The 16,130-nt window shown below is 35.2% G+C and overlaps 1 protein-coding gene across 1 annotated transcript in view; it reads left to right on the forward strand.

The window, feature by feature from the left end:
* Window positions 1-16,130, forward strand: part of NCAM2 (neural cell adhesion molecule 2) — a gene marked incomplete at its 3' end in the record, with an annotated part of 282,431 nt that overhangs the window by 165,795 nt on the left and 100,506 nt on the right. The window contains exon 9 of the mRNA XM_084305716.1: window positions 5,203-5,348. Within this exon, the coding sequence (XP_084161842.1) occupies window positions 5,203-5,348 (146 nt within the window). The remainder of the gene's footprint in view (window positions 1-5,202; window positions 5,349-16,130) is intronic.

Consider the following 16,130-nt stretch of genomic DNA (forward strand, 5'->3'; position numbering starts at 1 on the left):
CTAATTATTATAGTTAAATAGTACACAAGCAGACAGTTTGTGTTAAAATGACCTATTAAATTATATAATTCTTCTCCACTCCATTACCTTGTTTGTCTCACCTACCTGTTATCTCTAATGATAATTTACAATTTAAGCTTCTTGAGTCAATGACTATTATTTGTATTACAACAGGGCTCTGGTAGGGTTGAAACTCATAATACCAGTAATGTAACCGTAAAGCAATAATGATAACAGTAATATTACAGAATTCAGCATTTAAATTTCTTAGTATTCTGAACTTCTTGAATGGACATGCCCATCAATGTGCCATCTAACACCTGCATATGTTTATTTCTTTGACTTAGATATTTTTGTTAAAAAAAAAAAAAAAATTGTTAGTTTGTTTCCAATATTAGTGTTTAAAAAGCTATTTTGTCCTCATATCAAATTCTTATTTTTACAGTTTTTCTGGAGCATTAACATACATACCGAAACCTATATGCTCCCACCCTACTCTCCCCAGTTTTTCATCTTCTTTACTGCCTTTTATCTGTTCTGTATAACACATCTTAGATGAGTAAAGGAAGCCCTGTTCACAGAAGATTTCTTACTGATCATGATTTGGTAATCTCTTTCATTCTGTTATGAGAATAGAGGACCTCCTATGGGTCTTTTTCTCTGTATTTCCAGAGAAATTTCTGTAATCCATTATTACCAAAGAGATATCATCTGTATTAATGCCTAGAAATTGCCCTAAGATTTTTGGTACTAATTTATTTGGCTTTAGTCTTTTGAACAAGACTGAGTAACCTACATTTGCAACAGTAGTAATCACTGTGGCTGTATGAAAATACTGTGCGAGACATTTGTAGACATCTGTTTCGCTTCTACTAGTGTAGTCAGGGTTTCTACCTTACATTAGCTGATCTATGATACCTTTCACCTACTATTTGGAATATAGCTACCCCGCTCCCCACCTGCAGTGCTGCATTCAGCTCTGGTGCCCTCAACTTAAGAAGGACATGGAACTGTTGGACTGAGCCCAGAGGAGGGCCACAGATTTGATCAAAGGGCTGGAGTGCCTCTCCTGTACTGGCTAAGAGAATTGGGGATGTTCAGTCTGGGGAAGAGAAGGCTCCAGGGAGACTTTGTAGCAGACTTCCAGTACCTAAAGGCGGGCCAGGAAAGCTGGAGAAGGACTCTGTCAGGGAGTGTAGGGATAGGAGAACGAGTAATAGTTCTAAAGTAAAAGAAGGCAGATATATATACAAGGAAGAAATTATTTACTCAGAAGGTGTGTAGGCACTGGAACATGTTGCCCAGAGAAGCTGTGGATGCCCCATCCCTGGAAGTGTTCAACGCCAGGCTGGATGGGGCTTTGGGCAACCTAATGTAGTGGAAAGTGTCCCTTCCCATAGCAGGAGGCTTGGGATTAGATGATTTTTAAGGTTCAACCCAAACCATTCTGTGGTTCTATGATTCTGTGATTCTATTAAATATTTAAAAATATTTTTAGTGATTTCCCTACTATTAATTTACATTGTTTTGCTTTCTTTGTTTTGTTATGCAAAACATGTCTGTTGATATGTATACGTTGTAAACATTTTGAAATATAAAATACCACATTGTTACTCCTATGGGCACCCTGACAAAAATTTCCAAAATAACATAATAATTAGCAGTGGATTTAACAGCAATCAAGAAAATTCAATCCTTTACAACCTTTTTCATATTTTCTTACTTTCTCAGACAGACCTAAACCTGTATTTCTTCATCATTATTTCTCCAGGGTGATGGCAGTAGTGTTCATTTACCTTATCATAAAAAATTGTTCAGGCTAAGAAGCAAATTTAGCTTTAATTGAAGATAAATCCATGCTTCATAAGAATAGTGCTTACGTTCTGAGGATAGTTTTTGTCTTCATTTTGCTTATTCTTTGGTTGCTCACTTCCACTCCTTAATTGATTAAATTCTTAAGTAATTAACTTAAACGGTTCTGCCATTCTGTGATGCATAATCAGGTGACATTTTTTCAACAAATTTTCTCTTTTTCGCATGTATGCCATAGAAAGAGACATTTTAATGTCTATAATTTTCTATTTCTAGAAAGAAAAAAAATCTCCACTCAGAATTGGTTAAAAAAATCAAGAGGAATTCTGTTATATATTAATTTGAGGTTTTCTAGGATATAGCTGTTATACCTATATGATCAATGAGGGTAGACTGAGATTATGAAAAATATTGCAATGGTATTTCAGTAGTTTCTGATGATTTTGTAGAAGTCAAGGGAAAAATACTTCAAGAAGCACTACCCTTTATAATTATAGTATATTTTGACCACATATTATTTCTATTTTCTAGATGTCTTTTAAAATATAATCTTATATAAAAGAAAGTTTTGTGCAGCTATGTTCAATATAACTTTTGTTCATTAATGAGAAAAGTATGTAGTATTATTCTTTTTTTATCTGTTATCAGGCAGATGAGAGGATGGAAAATGTAACTGACCTTTCCTGTTTTATCCCTCTTAGATATATTCCAAATGCCAAAACTAAAAACACTGAGGTTAATTTAGGCCCTCAAAGGACTTGCATCTTTGAACCAAGCAGGCTAGAGTGAGTCTATAATGAGATTGTGGTGTGGAGATTGCCTAAATGTTTCCATTATTTTCACATTTATAGTGCCTGAAGCACATCTAGCTAATTTTTCTTTCAGTTTAGTAAGTAGTTTAATATATGTTTTGTTTTGGTTTTGTGATTGTTTTTCACAGCTGGGCAGCTGAGCTCCACCACAACCATTCCCTCAAAGGAAAAGGAAAGGGAGAGAAAATATAATGAAAAAGGTTCAAGGGTTGAGATAAGGACAGGGAGATCACTCAACCATTATTGTCATGGGCAAAACAAACTCAGCATAGGGAGATTAATAAAATCTAGTACCTATTACTAACAAGCTAGAGCAGTGAGAAACTCAAAACATCTCCGCCCCGCATTCACTCTGTTTCTCCAGGGCTGTTTCCCACTCCTCACTCTCCCAGCTGCTGTTGTGTAGCATTTTGTTTTGTTTTGTTTTGTTTTGTTTTTTCCCCTTTCTCAAATCTGCTCTCACAGAGGTGCAAACAACATTACTTATTGGCTTAGCTCTGGGCAGTGGCAGGTCCCTTTGGCGCCGGCTGAAACTGGCCCTTATCTAACATGGGGGAGCTGCTGGACTCTTCTCACAGAGGCCACCCCTGCATCCCCCCATTACCAAAACCCTGCCACATAAAACTAATACAGTTTTCTACAATACAGTTTGATACGTATATGAGAGCTCTTTGTTTAAACCTATTGATACACACAGGAAGGGAATACTGTGTGTCTAGGTATGTAGCTATCTGTGCCTGCTCATCAGAGGCATTATGAAGAATATCAGCCGCAGCTTCATGAAGTGAAAGTCATCAATAAAAGATGTAGTCTCAAACATTTATACATTTTCTGTATCCCTTCTTTCCTCCCTCCTAGCTCCCTTACCTGTGTAGAACACCTCTATTTCTTAAAATAAAAATTATTTTATAAATATTATTTTATAAATATTTATTTATGTCTATAAAGGCAGTGATGCCAGTTCTCTCAGGAGACGAATCTTAAATCCTTTTTTGAGTGTGAAGTAGTAATACTGTTTTAACATGTATAAAGACTCAGGTTTATCATGCACTAAATCAAGTCAACACTTTATACTAGTGTGTGTGCATTTGTTTTTATGATAGGAATGAAGTTTCAGGAATCAATTTCCTAGGTATTTTCTTGTTGGGCTCTCTAGCTTGTTTATAAAATTCAAATTGTATCAGCAGTCTCCAGGGTTGCAGTTTTGCTACCTGATTCAAATGTGGCTGTACAGGAAGATAACATAGGAGTGAGATTCCTCATATGTAATATTAATCAAGAGATCCAACCAGATAGTGGTACAGGCTTATTAATATATTGATATATATTAAGCCTCTTGCTACTAAATCTACGGCCGTATTAATATTAATTAGCTGTTTAGAGTAGTTATTTTCCAGAGATAAAATCAAAACTTTTTCAAGCTTTTTCTTTGTTCAGCTTCCCAAGTCTGATGAACTTCTTTTGTCAATGCTATGGGTAGAACTCTGTGAATGCACTAAATTGTGTGTCTTTTTCAAGAGATCAGTTGCAAGCAGCAAATAACAGACCTAGAGTCTCTAATTACTATCATGTTCTTAAGCTTTGCAGAGGAGACTGTAAGGTACGCAACAATGACATGAACATTCAGTTTACAAGGTATTCCCCTTGTCTGAATCAAATACAGAAGAAACCAGGCAAATATATATATATATATATATATAAAAATAAATGGGAAGAAACTTGTTTATTTAGAAAGTTGTAGGGAACTGAAGACCAAACTTCTCTGTTCCACGAACAAACTTTCTAAACAGTAAATGTTATTTCTTTATTCTCTATTTTAATATTTCAAAATGCATCTATAGTGATGAACACAAAATCACAGAATGGTTGAGGTTAGAAGGGATCTCTGGAGGTCATCCGGTCCAACACCCCTGCTCAAATAAAGCCACCTAGAACAGGTTACCCAGGAACATGTCCAAAGGCAGTTCCATTGCCTTGCAAGTAAAATCACTTTAATGAGCTCAAGCATGACTCTTTTATATGTTCAAGCCTTCTTTCATTTCAGACAGGTCATTCAGTTAACAATTGTTTAAGTACGTTATTATCAGGATATTATGAAAAGGTTCTTCACGGAGAGGGTAGCGGGCAACAGGTTCCCCACGGAAGTGGTCATGGCACCAAGCCTGATGGAGTTCAAGAAGCATTTAGATAATGGTCTCAGACATAGAGTTTAGTTTTTAGGTAGTCCTACATGGAACCAGGAGTTGGACTCAATGATCCTTGTGGATCCCTTCCAACTCAGAATATTCTATGATTATAGTACAAATACTTCAGTACTTTTGACTGAAGAAAATAGCAAAGAGGTGGAAACATTCTGGAGTGAAATCCCAAGATCCTATATTTTCATTGGTTGTTGAAACTTGATTGCTCCTATAGATGGTAGTGTTAAGCCTTTAGTTAAGCCTAAGTAAATAAACATAAATGTGCTTGTTTGTAGTTTTTTGTTGTTGTTGTTTGTTTTCAGAAAGAAAGTCACTAAAAATATTTTGACATGACACTTTTTATGCAGGGTGAATAATGTAATTTGTATTTTTAACAGTACAGCCTCAAATAATACAACTTAAAAATGAAACCACATTTGAGAATGGGAAAGCCACCCTCATCTGTGAAGCAGAAGGAGAACCTATCCCAGAGATTACTTGGAAAAGGGCCACTGATGGAATAACTTTCTCTGAAGGTGACAAGGTAAATCAGCCTTTAAAATATCTAAACACATGTTGTCTGAGCAATCTTCTTTTCATAAGCAGAAAAATAGTTGAAAGAAACTGGAATTAACTTTAGATGAAATTATAAGGAACCAATACTTCCTGAGGTAATATAAGAGATGTGGAAATTCAAAATCTTTAACTATAAAAAAAATAAAAAATGAAAGAAGGAAGGAAAGAAAAAAGCAATTAAAGTGCTGAAAGGCACTGTACTTCATCAAATAGTTCCTACTAAGGGTTTCAATTTCTTTTTGATTGCAGTGGCTGCCCTTAGCCCTCCTTGACTATATTTAGAATCTGTCCAGTATTTCTCAAAATGCTATAGATATCTGAAATAAATAAATAAATAAATATATAAATATATATGTCTCCAAACACTTTGAAGAGCTTTCTTTCCCACTTATTTTTTTTTCTTACTTCTTTCTTACATTTTCCCTCACAAAGAGCAAAGTAGTTTGTAACTACAAATTGAGCCCATTTTCCCATTGTGATTTACCATTTTCAAGTTTTATTATAAAAGTAAGTTGAGTAGGAAAAGATTACAGTATGATAATGGAGAAAGTCAGTTACTGTGGGAACAAGAGCTGTAATTAGATGGAATGGTAAGCAAAAGGGAAGGGTATAATGTTATTCTTAACCATGTAGATTAGTTTCTACAGAGCTTTTTAAAGCATGATTTTCTTTTAATGTTTAAACAAGTATTCTTAATTTCTTTACATAAAACATAGAATTTATCTGCACTAGTTAAAGCCTGAGCCTCTCTGGTTTGCTAATTCAGAAATTAGACTCTACATAATGTATACAGACAGTCCACTTGCAGATGTTTGCATATTAATAGCTGTTGCTTAAAAAAAAAGTCAAACCTACACAGTGATCAAGCAAATCAGGGAATTAGATACCGAGTAAGTCACTCAGTTTATAGGATATTATTGTATATTACAAGAATATATATTTCCATTATTTGTGTTCTAAAAGGACAATGTCTTATCTGGTCTAGTCTCCTACTTTTCCTTTCCTGGCACTGAGGCAGTTTTTGTGAGGCTTTGCCTATCATTTTCCTGCTCTATGATTTTCATTTCAGAAAAACATAATGCTATTTATATTTTTAATTTGTTTTGCACTAAAATAAAACTCCTTAAATACTTAAAGTCAAAGGTGATCTTTCTAATACACAAAGACTACACTTGGTTCAAAGGTCACAAACATAGCTTTTTGCTTATGTTTGGAATGTTCCTAAAATTAATTAGTTATATCAGAAAATGAAAATGAAAGCAAATTGCAGAAATAAGCCAAACACATTGATTCAGTTGAAATCTGAAATTTATCCAGTGCTCATATAGTATGGCATTCCATTCTTAATTCAAACTGCAAGTGGTTAAACTCTCTAGACCTGTCAGTGTTACCTACATGCCATTTTTTTCAACAGTGGTTCAACTGAATAGTACTGGAAACCAAACTGAAACCTATATTGAGTTGCTACTAGTGTGTTTTCATGCTGTATACAGGTGATAAAAAGAACAAGAATGAATACAGTTATGTGGTTTCATTTTGTTCTTGCCAGTGAAGGAACTTTCAGTATATTGCTCCTGGGCAACTTTTTGCTGAATGCTGAATAACTGTTCTGAAATACTGTATGTCTTGAGCTATAAAATATGCTATTACGTTGACCACGTGGCCCTCCAACACTGTAAAGGGACAAAGCCTTGACTTGAGTTTTCCTACTAAGTTTTTGAATAGGTTAACAGGGAAACAAACTGACAGTGAATAAATTATCGAATAAATTGTTGAATAATACAGCAGTGTTCTGCACTAGAAAGAAAAGGAAAAAGTGAGTTGAAGAAAATGTGAGTGTAACAGCCTTAAACTGAATTTATTTATAATATATGTGATAACTTAAAATAATCAAAGAATAGACTATCCTGAGTTGGAAGGGACCCACAAGGATCATTGAGTCCAACTCCTGGCTCCACACAGGACTACCAAAAAATCAGAAACCATGTGTCTGACAGAGTTGTCCAAATGCTTCTTGAACTCTGGCAGGCTCAGTGCCATGACTTGGGGAACTTGTGCCCAACCACCCTCTGGGTGCAGAACCTTTCCCTAACACCCAGCCTGACTCCATGCCCTGTGGCTCCATGCCATTCCCTTGGGTCCTGTCGCTGTCCCCAGAGGGCAGAGCTCAGTGCCTGCCCCATTGCTCCCCTCGTGAGGGAGCTGCAGGCTGCCATGAGGCCTCCCCTCAGTTGTGAGCTGAATAAACCGAGGGACCTCAGCCACGCCTCAGATATCTCTAGACCCTTCACCTCCTTCGTAGCCTTCCTTTGGATGGCTCTAATAGTTTTATGTCCTTCATATATTGTGGTGCCCAAAACTGCACATAGTGCTCAAAGTGAAGACACACCAGAGCAGGGAAGAATGGGACAATGTCCAATCACCAGACATACTTGCGCAAGTAGAAAAATTATTGTCCACATTCAGTGAATTCATCTTTTGAACATCTTTTAGTATTTTTTTTTAAATTAATATAGACTGTACCTTACAAACATTTTTCTTGAGTTAAGAATTTCTTTAGGGAATGATACTGATTATAGTTTTTTTTTTTTTTCTGTAGAAGATGGAAGAACTGCTCTAACCATAACGATAACATAATGATGATTTAAAGTAAAAAAAAAAAAAAAAAAAAAAAAAAAGCTGTTATTTTTTAATTATAGTTTTATTAGATTATTAAATTTACTATTTAGCTTCTCAGTCTTGTTCTTGTTTTGCTAAAATGCAAGTATACCTTCTATACCTTCTATGGGTAGTTACAAGATGTGCTGTTTGAAATGTTTGACAACTCCATAAACTTGAAATGTTGCATAAAGAATCTCTAGTGGGGAGAAAAAAAATGTAACGGTATTTTTCTTCTGAATAAAAGCCAAAAAATTATTTTGATCAAAGAAAATATGGACAGCCTATTAAGGAACAACCAAATTATATGACTCCTCCTTTCCTTTCTCTCTGTCCAAAACCAGGTGGATTGAATATAATACTGCAAAATTTGAGTGATCATTTGGTTAATTGGATTCTCTGTGCTACTTTAAATGAGATTAAATATCAGTGTGTTATCTATGTCTTTGTGATTGATGAGCAATTACTTTTTCCTGTATGAAAGAGAGTTTTACTATAGTATTGGTTAATGTGACTGTCTTCTTTTGTCATTAATTCAACATTTATTACCAAAATTCCAAGTTTTTCCCAATTAGGAAAAAAAAAAAGTGGTAGTTTCCTTGAGATTGTCAGAACCTATGGGATTGCACAGATGCAGACTGCTGTATCTCTTGCTAAAAATATTTTCTGTAATCTGCAAAACATAATACAGAGTTTTGCTTTGTAACAGTTTGGACGTGAAATTTAGTAAGATTGTAGTGAGCTGTTCTGGAGTTTGCCATCCTAAATCTTGACAGTAATTACTCAGACTGGTCACTGCAATCTTTCTGGTAATAGCTGAATGTCATGATTTGTATTGAGTAAGAATTTTTGCAGGCCTGTTTGATTTTTTCTTCCCTTACTGCTAATGGTGGACCCTTTACAGGTTTACAGTCACTTGTCATGACTATGCAAAAGACGTTCAAGTCCTTTCTATAGCTTCTTGTTATTCACTTTGCAGTTCTTGACACTCCTGTGTTGTCTAGTTACATGCTTATGTGTGTTTATGTAGGTGCCAGATGTAATATACGAAAGAATGTGAGTCCAATAAACACTGTGGACTCATATGACTCATATTGTTGATTCACAGTAAATCCCGGAACACTGTAGAGTTCCAAAGAGCTTGGAGAAACCAATGAGTGTGGCACTAACTAAAAGGATAACTAAAGTCTGTATGACTTGTTCTGAAGCAAAACACTAGGAAAGCTGAAGTAGATTCAATAATATATATATATATTTTTCCGTAATGCTATTAGTGATAGTTGCCATGAGTTTGCTGCAAATAGATCTTGTCAAACTGATCCAGTATACATTAAAAATCCCAGTTATTTTATACCAAAGTTAACTGAGTCACCGAGCTAATCATCTAAGCATTAGAGTTGGTGACAAATGGATTGCCAGCAGGCTTGGAAGTACAGTTATAAATAGGGGTGCACATACCTCTCTGAACTGTTATAATGCATGAAGGATGACTTGTTCTTACCTCATGCTTGCCACCTTAAGCCCCTTTAGACCACATGCTTCTTGACAAATGGGGAAAAAATCAGCAAGCAAGCAAATTTGATAGATACACTGTTAAATAGTATATCTGTACAAAAGAAACAAAGAAATATCATTAAAATGCCAATTTATAAGAGTGTGGGGTTTTGAGTACAGGTCATGTTCAGTAACAGATTTAGGCATTTACAGCTTGAGCATTCCTGTGCCTAGTCATTACACAGTCTGAAAGAGGAATTCAAAAATCCAGAATTCTACCTCTTGTTTACATGGTGAGGGGAGAATCATTTGTCTTACAGAGGACCTGGAGAAGACAAGTACACTGTACAGAGACAACTGCTAAGGACAGTAAATGCGTATATGACCCCATTCCTGCTACAGCTTAGATAGCAGCATTGGGCTGCAGAGACACATCTGGAGTATCAAGTATCCACATAGTCCTTTTGAGGACAGCTACCCAAGAAATACCCTTGAGTTAGGTGGGGAGCACATTTTAAATAATAGCCTTGTTTAAAGAGTAACCACTGATGAAGGAAGAGATCTAAATGTGAGATTATTTCTAGCCTTCACAAATTCAAAATAATGTTTTATTTTAAATGATAGATCTTATAACCAGAACATCAAAACATAGTTTTTTCTGAGTTTTGAAATGGTAATGTCCAAAAGAATGGAAAATATGCACTAAAGTCATAGATGGAAGAAATAACCCTACTAGGCTTAAGGAAGATAATGGGTAGGAGGTCTATAATGATCTCTTTGTAAAATACAAATTTGATAAAGGATTTTCAGTATATCAGATCTGGGTATTTGAAGCCAAATGATTTCAAACCAGACTCAAAGAACCCTCTTCCTCTCTTCTTTTTTCAGTTAGCCTATGGAACAATCTACCACATGGTGTAGTCTCTCTTTCTTTGAAAATTTGAAATAAAGGTTTCATTCTCCTTCCTCTGACCACTGTTGAAAGTTTAAATGGCAAAGTTTTCCAGGCAGTCACATTAGATGACCTCTATAATCCCTTTAAAGCTTTATAACTCATAACTACATGAGAGTGGGTAAGCCTGAGTAAATGAATGATTATGTGTGACAGAAAGCATTTGGCTCACTCTTAAAGAATTGAAAATTGAAATGGAGATTTACTCCAAGACTAGAGCTTCATCTGCTGTTGCAGTGGCCTGTGCACTTCTAGTGCCCAACTCCCCCGTATTGCATGTCCTGTCACTGAGGTGCCTGCCTGGCCATTGCCCTTTTCAGCTGTGATTTAAAATGGTGTGATCCTACAGACTTCTGTGCATCCAGCAGGCCTGGACCTTTTCCCAGTAAAAAGAGGAGGCAGGAGAAGATTTGCAGTTTGTGGAACAGAAGGAAGGATAGTGAGTGGATTTGATTTGCTGTAATCACTTATAAAATGGGTTTTGGATATATACACACACTTCTGCACACATCCCTGCATGACAGCACATCCCAATTCTCTAATACAAAAATGTCATTGATTCCTGTGAATACAGCAGAAGCATTAGGGCAAAGTTTCATGGTGTAATTTCCTAGTGTAGTACCAGCAGAATTACGAAAGCTAACCAATGTTTTTAATTACCATTTCAAGCCCCGTTTTGGAATACAAATAGCAATAACAGATGGGGCTTGATATGAGACAGTAGCTCCGCTGTATGCAGCATGTGTCCAAAGAGCCAATCTTTACCCTAAAGAATTTACAATCTAAACATGTAAAATGAATGAAAGAAGAAAAAAAAATCAATGCACATAGATCACAGTCGAGTATCTGATACTCAGTTTTGATGATGTTTCATATATGGGAAAACTAGTTTAAAAAAATGGGCGGGAGGGAATACTACTTTATTTTACATATATTTGATACAGATTCACCAAATGTCTTTAAAACACCTTGCACTATTCTACTTGTATCCACAAGTAAAAAGATCTCAGATTTTAAACTTCATAATGAAAACTATATAGTTTGAGTTCTGCTTCCTTCCAAATACCATCCTGAGTGTCCCCGAGTAATCTCCTATGACATTGTTTCTAAATATTGCAGAGCCCAGACCAGCAATTAAATTATTTTCCAAGTTTGAATTCACTTTATATTGCCATAAATCACAAGTAGTTTGAGTTTGTCGTTTCTCATAGTTGTCATGATAAGACAATAGGAAAAGGATTTGGGGTTTGTTTGGTCTTTCCTCTTTGAAAGGTCAACTCCGTTTTTTACCCAAGCCTGTTAACATTGCCTCATCTGTCACAAATATTAACAAAAAGAATTGGATTTTTTTTAACTCCCTATGTATTTCCCTATATATTCTATTGTCACCTCATAAAAGAATCAATGTTATAGAAGCAGTATTATAGTAAATGTCGGTGATTTATCTTGTCTTTATTTTGAGATAGTAATGAGAGCTCTTATATTCTTATGTCAAGGATCTCCTCTGTATTTGAATGATAACTCACCTAGAAAGAGGAAACATAAATGTATTGAGGATATTTTAATTGATTGCAGGAGATTTCTTTCTTTTTACAAGCTATACAAATCCTAGTCTTTGTAAGTTCATCTCTGGAACATCTCTTGAATAGTTGGAAAAATGTAAGGGGCAAATTCCCTTGCCTTACTGAAGAAAATTGTTATAACCTGTTTTATGTATGTGGTTTGTGAATAGCTTCTACTTACAATGCCAAAGACTATTTTTGCCATTATAAGATCTGTTCAGGCCTGCAGGCCAGAACAGTTTATGTAGGCTGCTGCAATTGGCTCATACAACACAGTTGACTATGCAGTTGAGACACGGCAAGCAGTGCAGCCAGGCATCATTGTCTGGGTAGACAGCTGGGCACTGGTTGGGTAGCTGAGATGCAGCAACAGCTGATGGCCATCACTCCAGTCATTCTGCTTCCATGGGAATAAGCAGAGCAACTTGAATCTATTTTTTTGTCGTTGTTCTTGTTTTTCAAATGAAGCATAATGGGCATCACATGCTAAGGATATGAAACGGAAGAGTAAGAATATTGTGACTGGAAGGAGAAGGTAAATAAATGGAATTTTGAGTGAATAGGAAGCATGGGGTTGGCCTTAAATTTAGGTAATAAGTACTGTTGGAGCTATAAAGATTTATATCCTCTGGCATATACAAACCATGGAGCACATCTGAGCACTGAATACTATACTCTCACCAGTCAACAAGTACACAGAAATCTTCATGTGTTGGATTTTCTTCACCTTTTCTATGGAATTTTTTAATGGCATAGTTCAGATACAGTATCATAGTGTTGGGATAAGTTCTTAAAGAGCTAAAAATAGAGTTTACAATTTCAGGAGATGACAGTATCTTAGTAGGAAGATTGATTTTAGGGGAGTAAGATAGTGTGCAGTTAGAGGGCTGAGGAAATAAAAAGCAGTTTTCCTGGGTAAGCTGATGAAGCATTATATAAGGAAGGTTGCAAACCAGTGTGGGTATTTCGAAATCATTAAGTAGCATGTGAACCAATCATCTGAGTTCTGCTCCCTCTTTTTGGTAACAATATCTGCAGTGATATTTAAATGAAGCCAAAACTGAAGTCAGATACAATTTTAAGGTACCATAGCATCTTCCCTGATGCAAGTTTGAACGGCTGTTATATTGACAACTCCACAATAATTCTCAGTCACATGACCTAAGGGCCCTTAAATTTATTTCTCTTTTAGGAGACAAATGTTCTTTACCCAGAGTAGACCCAAATGGCTTTAAATACACACATCCATATATGTATTCAAGCTATATGAATGGCTGTATTGGTATTACAGTGGTCCCAGAATTATCTCATTTCTGCAAATTTTTCCTTTCAGTGAAACTTTGAAGTTATTTTGCATAGGGGACAGAATTAAGGAGGCAAAGTTGTTGCTCTTCGCTTTTTTAAAGATTGCAAAAAGCCAAGAAAATGTAAGTTTTAATAGCTTTCCTATTTTAAAAGCTTTCACAAACTAGGGGAAAAGGAACATAACTAATTTAATCAATTGTCTTAAATTACATCTAAACTTAAATAAGTACAGAGTTTTTTAATCTGTAAATGGATAATCCTATTTCTAACTAATTTATATTTCAAACTTAAAAACTGTCTTCCATTTTCAATCCATGTTCTTATATGCTAACTATACAGCAAGTAGATATTTTTGGGTACTTTCTGTGGGTTGTGATGTTGCATTTACAGGCTGAAATAAAGCCATATAGCCATATAAGTTTAAAAATAGCTTTTCTTTGCCTGCCAATATTAGTTTTCTCCATTTAATCATCATTGATGATATTCTCTGTTACACTAATGAAGATTGAAATTATCAGGGAACTTTTTATGGACAAGCATTTCCTATGATACCAGTGCAACTTGGACTTGAATTCATTTATTGCTTCTGCTACACAGTATTGTTTCATGAGCTACCGTCTCTGTATCAGTTGTATTATCTGCTACCTGTTTAATAACATTTTCATATAGCTGTTGCTTGTTTGATGAAATAGAGATTCTGCAAGGGATGATACAATAAGCACCACAGTCACATGTTATAAACTGGTGTCATTTGGCAGTGTTGGTGTACTATGAGACATTCTCCAGAGATTTCAGAAATGATAAATCTTTAGATACCATGGAAACCCATGGGAAATGGGAAATATAGGCTATAGGCACAACCAGTAATGGAATGCTGTGAAAGTGTATTTTACTCTATTAAAACCCATTAGCATTTTTTTCTGACATGAAAAGCAGTTTGAATACCCTTGCATGTTAGGAGAAAATGGAAAGACTTGTATTTAGACTTCTGGCAAAAACAAGATGAAAGCAAAGGTCCTGGATTCTGTTTTTCAATCTATTGTTTGTCTTGTTTAACAAACTATATAAACTCTGTAATAATTAGTTCTTAATAATGTATTCACATCCTTAGTATGCTGTTGAAAACATGTTTTACTATTACATTTTCATCTCCCTCTATGCATCCACTCAAATGCTGTTTTTCTATTAATACCAATTCTAAGATTTCAAACGTTATGGTGGCTTAGCATGATAATGCCAATGGACAAGTGTATGTGCGTCATCCATTGTAGCTGAGACTGTGCAACTTAACCTAAAGCACAGTGCAAAAGTCTCACGTCTTTGCACTGGGAAAAGTGAAGACTGCTTGTCCCACCCTTACTGACAGCTTCTGAAATTCAGCTAACAATATTTCTTAGTACTGCATAACTGAACTGCTTGTCTAAGCTCTGATTCATGATCAAAATAAGAACTCCCCTCTACACGTGGGCCTGTGTCATTAAAATTTCTAAATGTCACAATAATATGAATAGTAGTATCAACAATAAGATTTATTTTTGTCTTTACTTTGTATAAATTTCTACTTATACAAATCAAGTTGTGACATCTGTGCGAAAAGTCAATGAATTAAAAGTGTGTATAGTAATCTTTACCTTACTGTAAGCTGTGTTTCTAACATGCTTTAATATACCTTATAGATAGATGATACATCACGTTATAACCTCAGGGTTATCTTACATGGTAAAAATGTATTGAATTAACATAATATTCTATAAATGTTCTCTTACAATAGTATACAAAAGTAGTAATTTATTTAGAAATTGACAATAAAAATCCAATTTTGTCAATACGTATTGCTCTAAACTGGAAAAAATACCATTTCACTAGCATAATTCAAAAGCCCCAGTTGGAGTTACAATCTGTTGATCAATGTATATTTTCTGTATTAACTTAGACAATGTGAACATGAATACAGTATCTCACTGGAAACTACAGTGACCTTAGAGTTTTTAATGAAGGGGAAAAAAAAAAAAAAAGCATGAATACCAATTAGGCAAGCACATTTACAATATGAAATATGCCATATTATTTAGGCCACAGTTATCAGTGCTTCCTTATGTTGTTTCTTTATCACAGTTTAGAATTATTCAATACCAAAACTCTACTAAGACTTTAGTTGGTTAAAAGTATAATGATCTCACCCAAAATCAATACCGTAGGTATTTAAAATGAAAACTTCTAAGAAAGCTAATATGCATGGATATCTGTTGAGAATTTCTGTGCCCTCAGGTCATTGTGTTTACTAAGTATGTTCTAATAATGTTAAAAAATCCTTACTAATTCTGCATGAAAATGTGCTGGTTTATACAAGCAGATTAGTCCTATTGCCTTGATTACCTTTAGCATATTTGTTAAAAAGAAATTGTGTGGTCATAAAACATTACAGTCATTCACCTTGTAGCAAGTGCTAAAATATTAAATAACTTTTTTTTTTTTCTCATGAGATATCCTCAACAAAGGTATTTTTTTGACATTTTTATTGGAAACTGTGTTTCCTGGGTAGTAGACTAGTAGAGAAAGAAAAAAGTCTCGCCTATACTAACAGCCCTCCAAGAGGCCATTTGCTGCCAACAGCCTTCTCTGAAGCTGGCTGTGGTGGCTTGACTTTGGCCAGTTCCCAGCCACCTACCCAGCTGTTCCTCTCACTACTCACAGACAAAACAGACAACTTGGGAAGAATTAATTTATTGTCAGTTAAGAATAGAGTGGGATGGTGAGAAACAAAGACAAAGCTAAAACA

This window comes from Netta rufina, assembly GCF_964035555.1.
Source record: "Netta rufina genome assembly, chromosome: 1".
Taxonomy (NCBI): domain Eukaryota; kingdom Metazoa; phylum Chordata; class Aves; order Anseriformes; family Anatidae; genus Netta; species Netta rufina.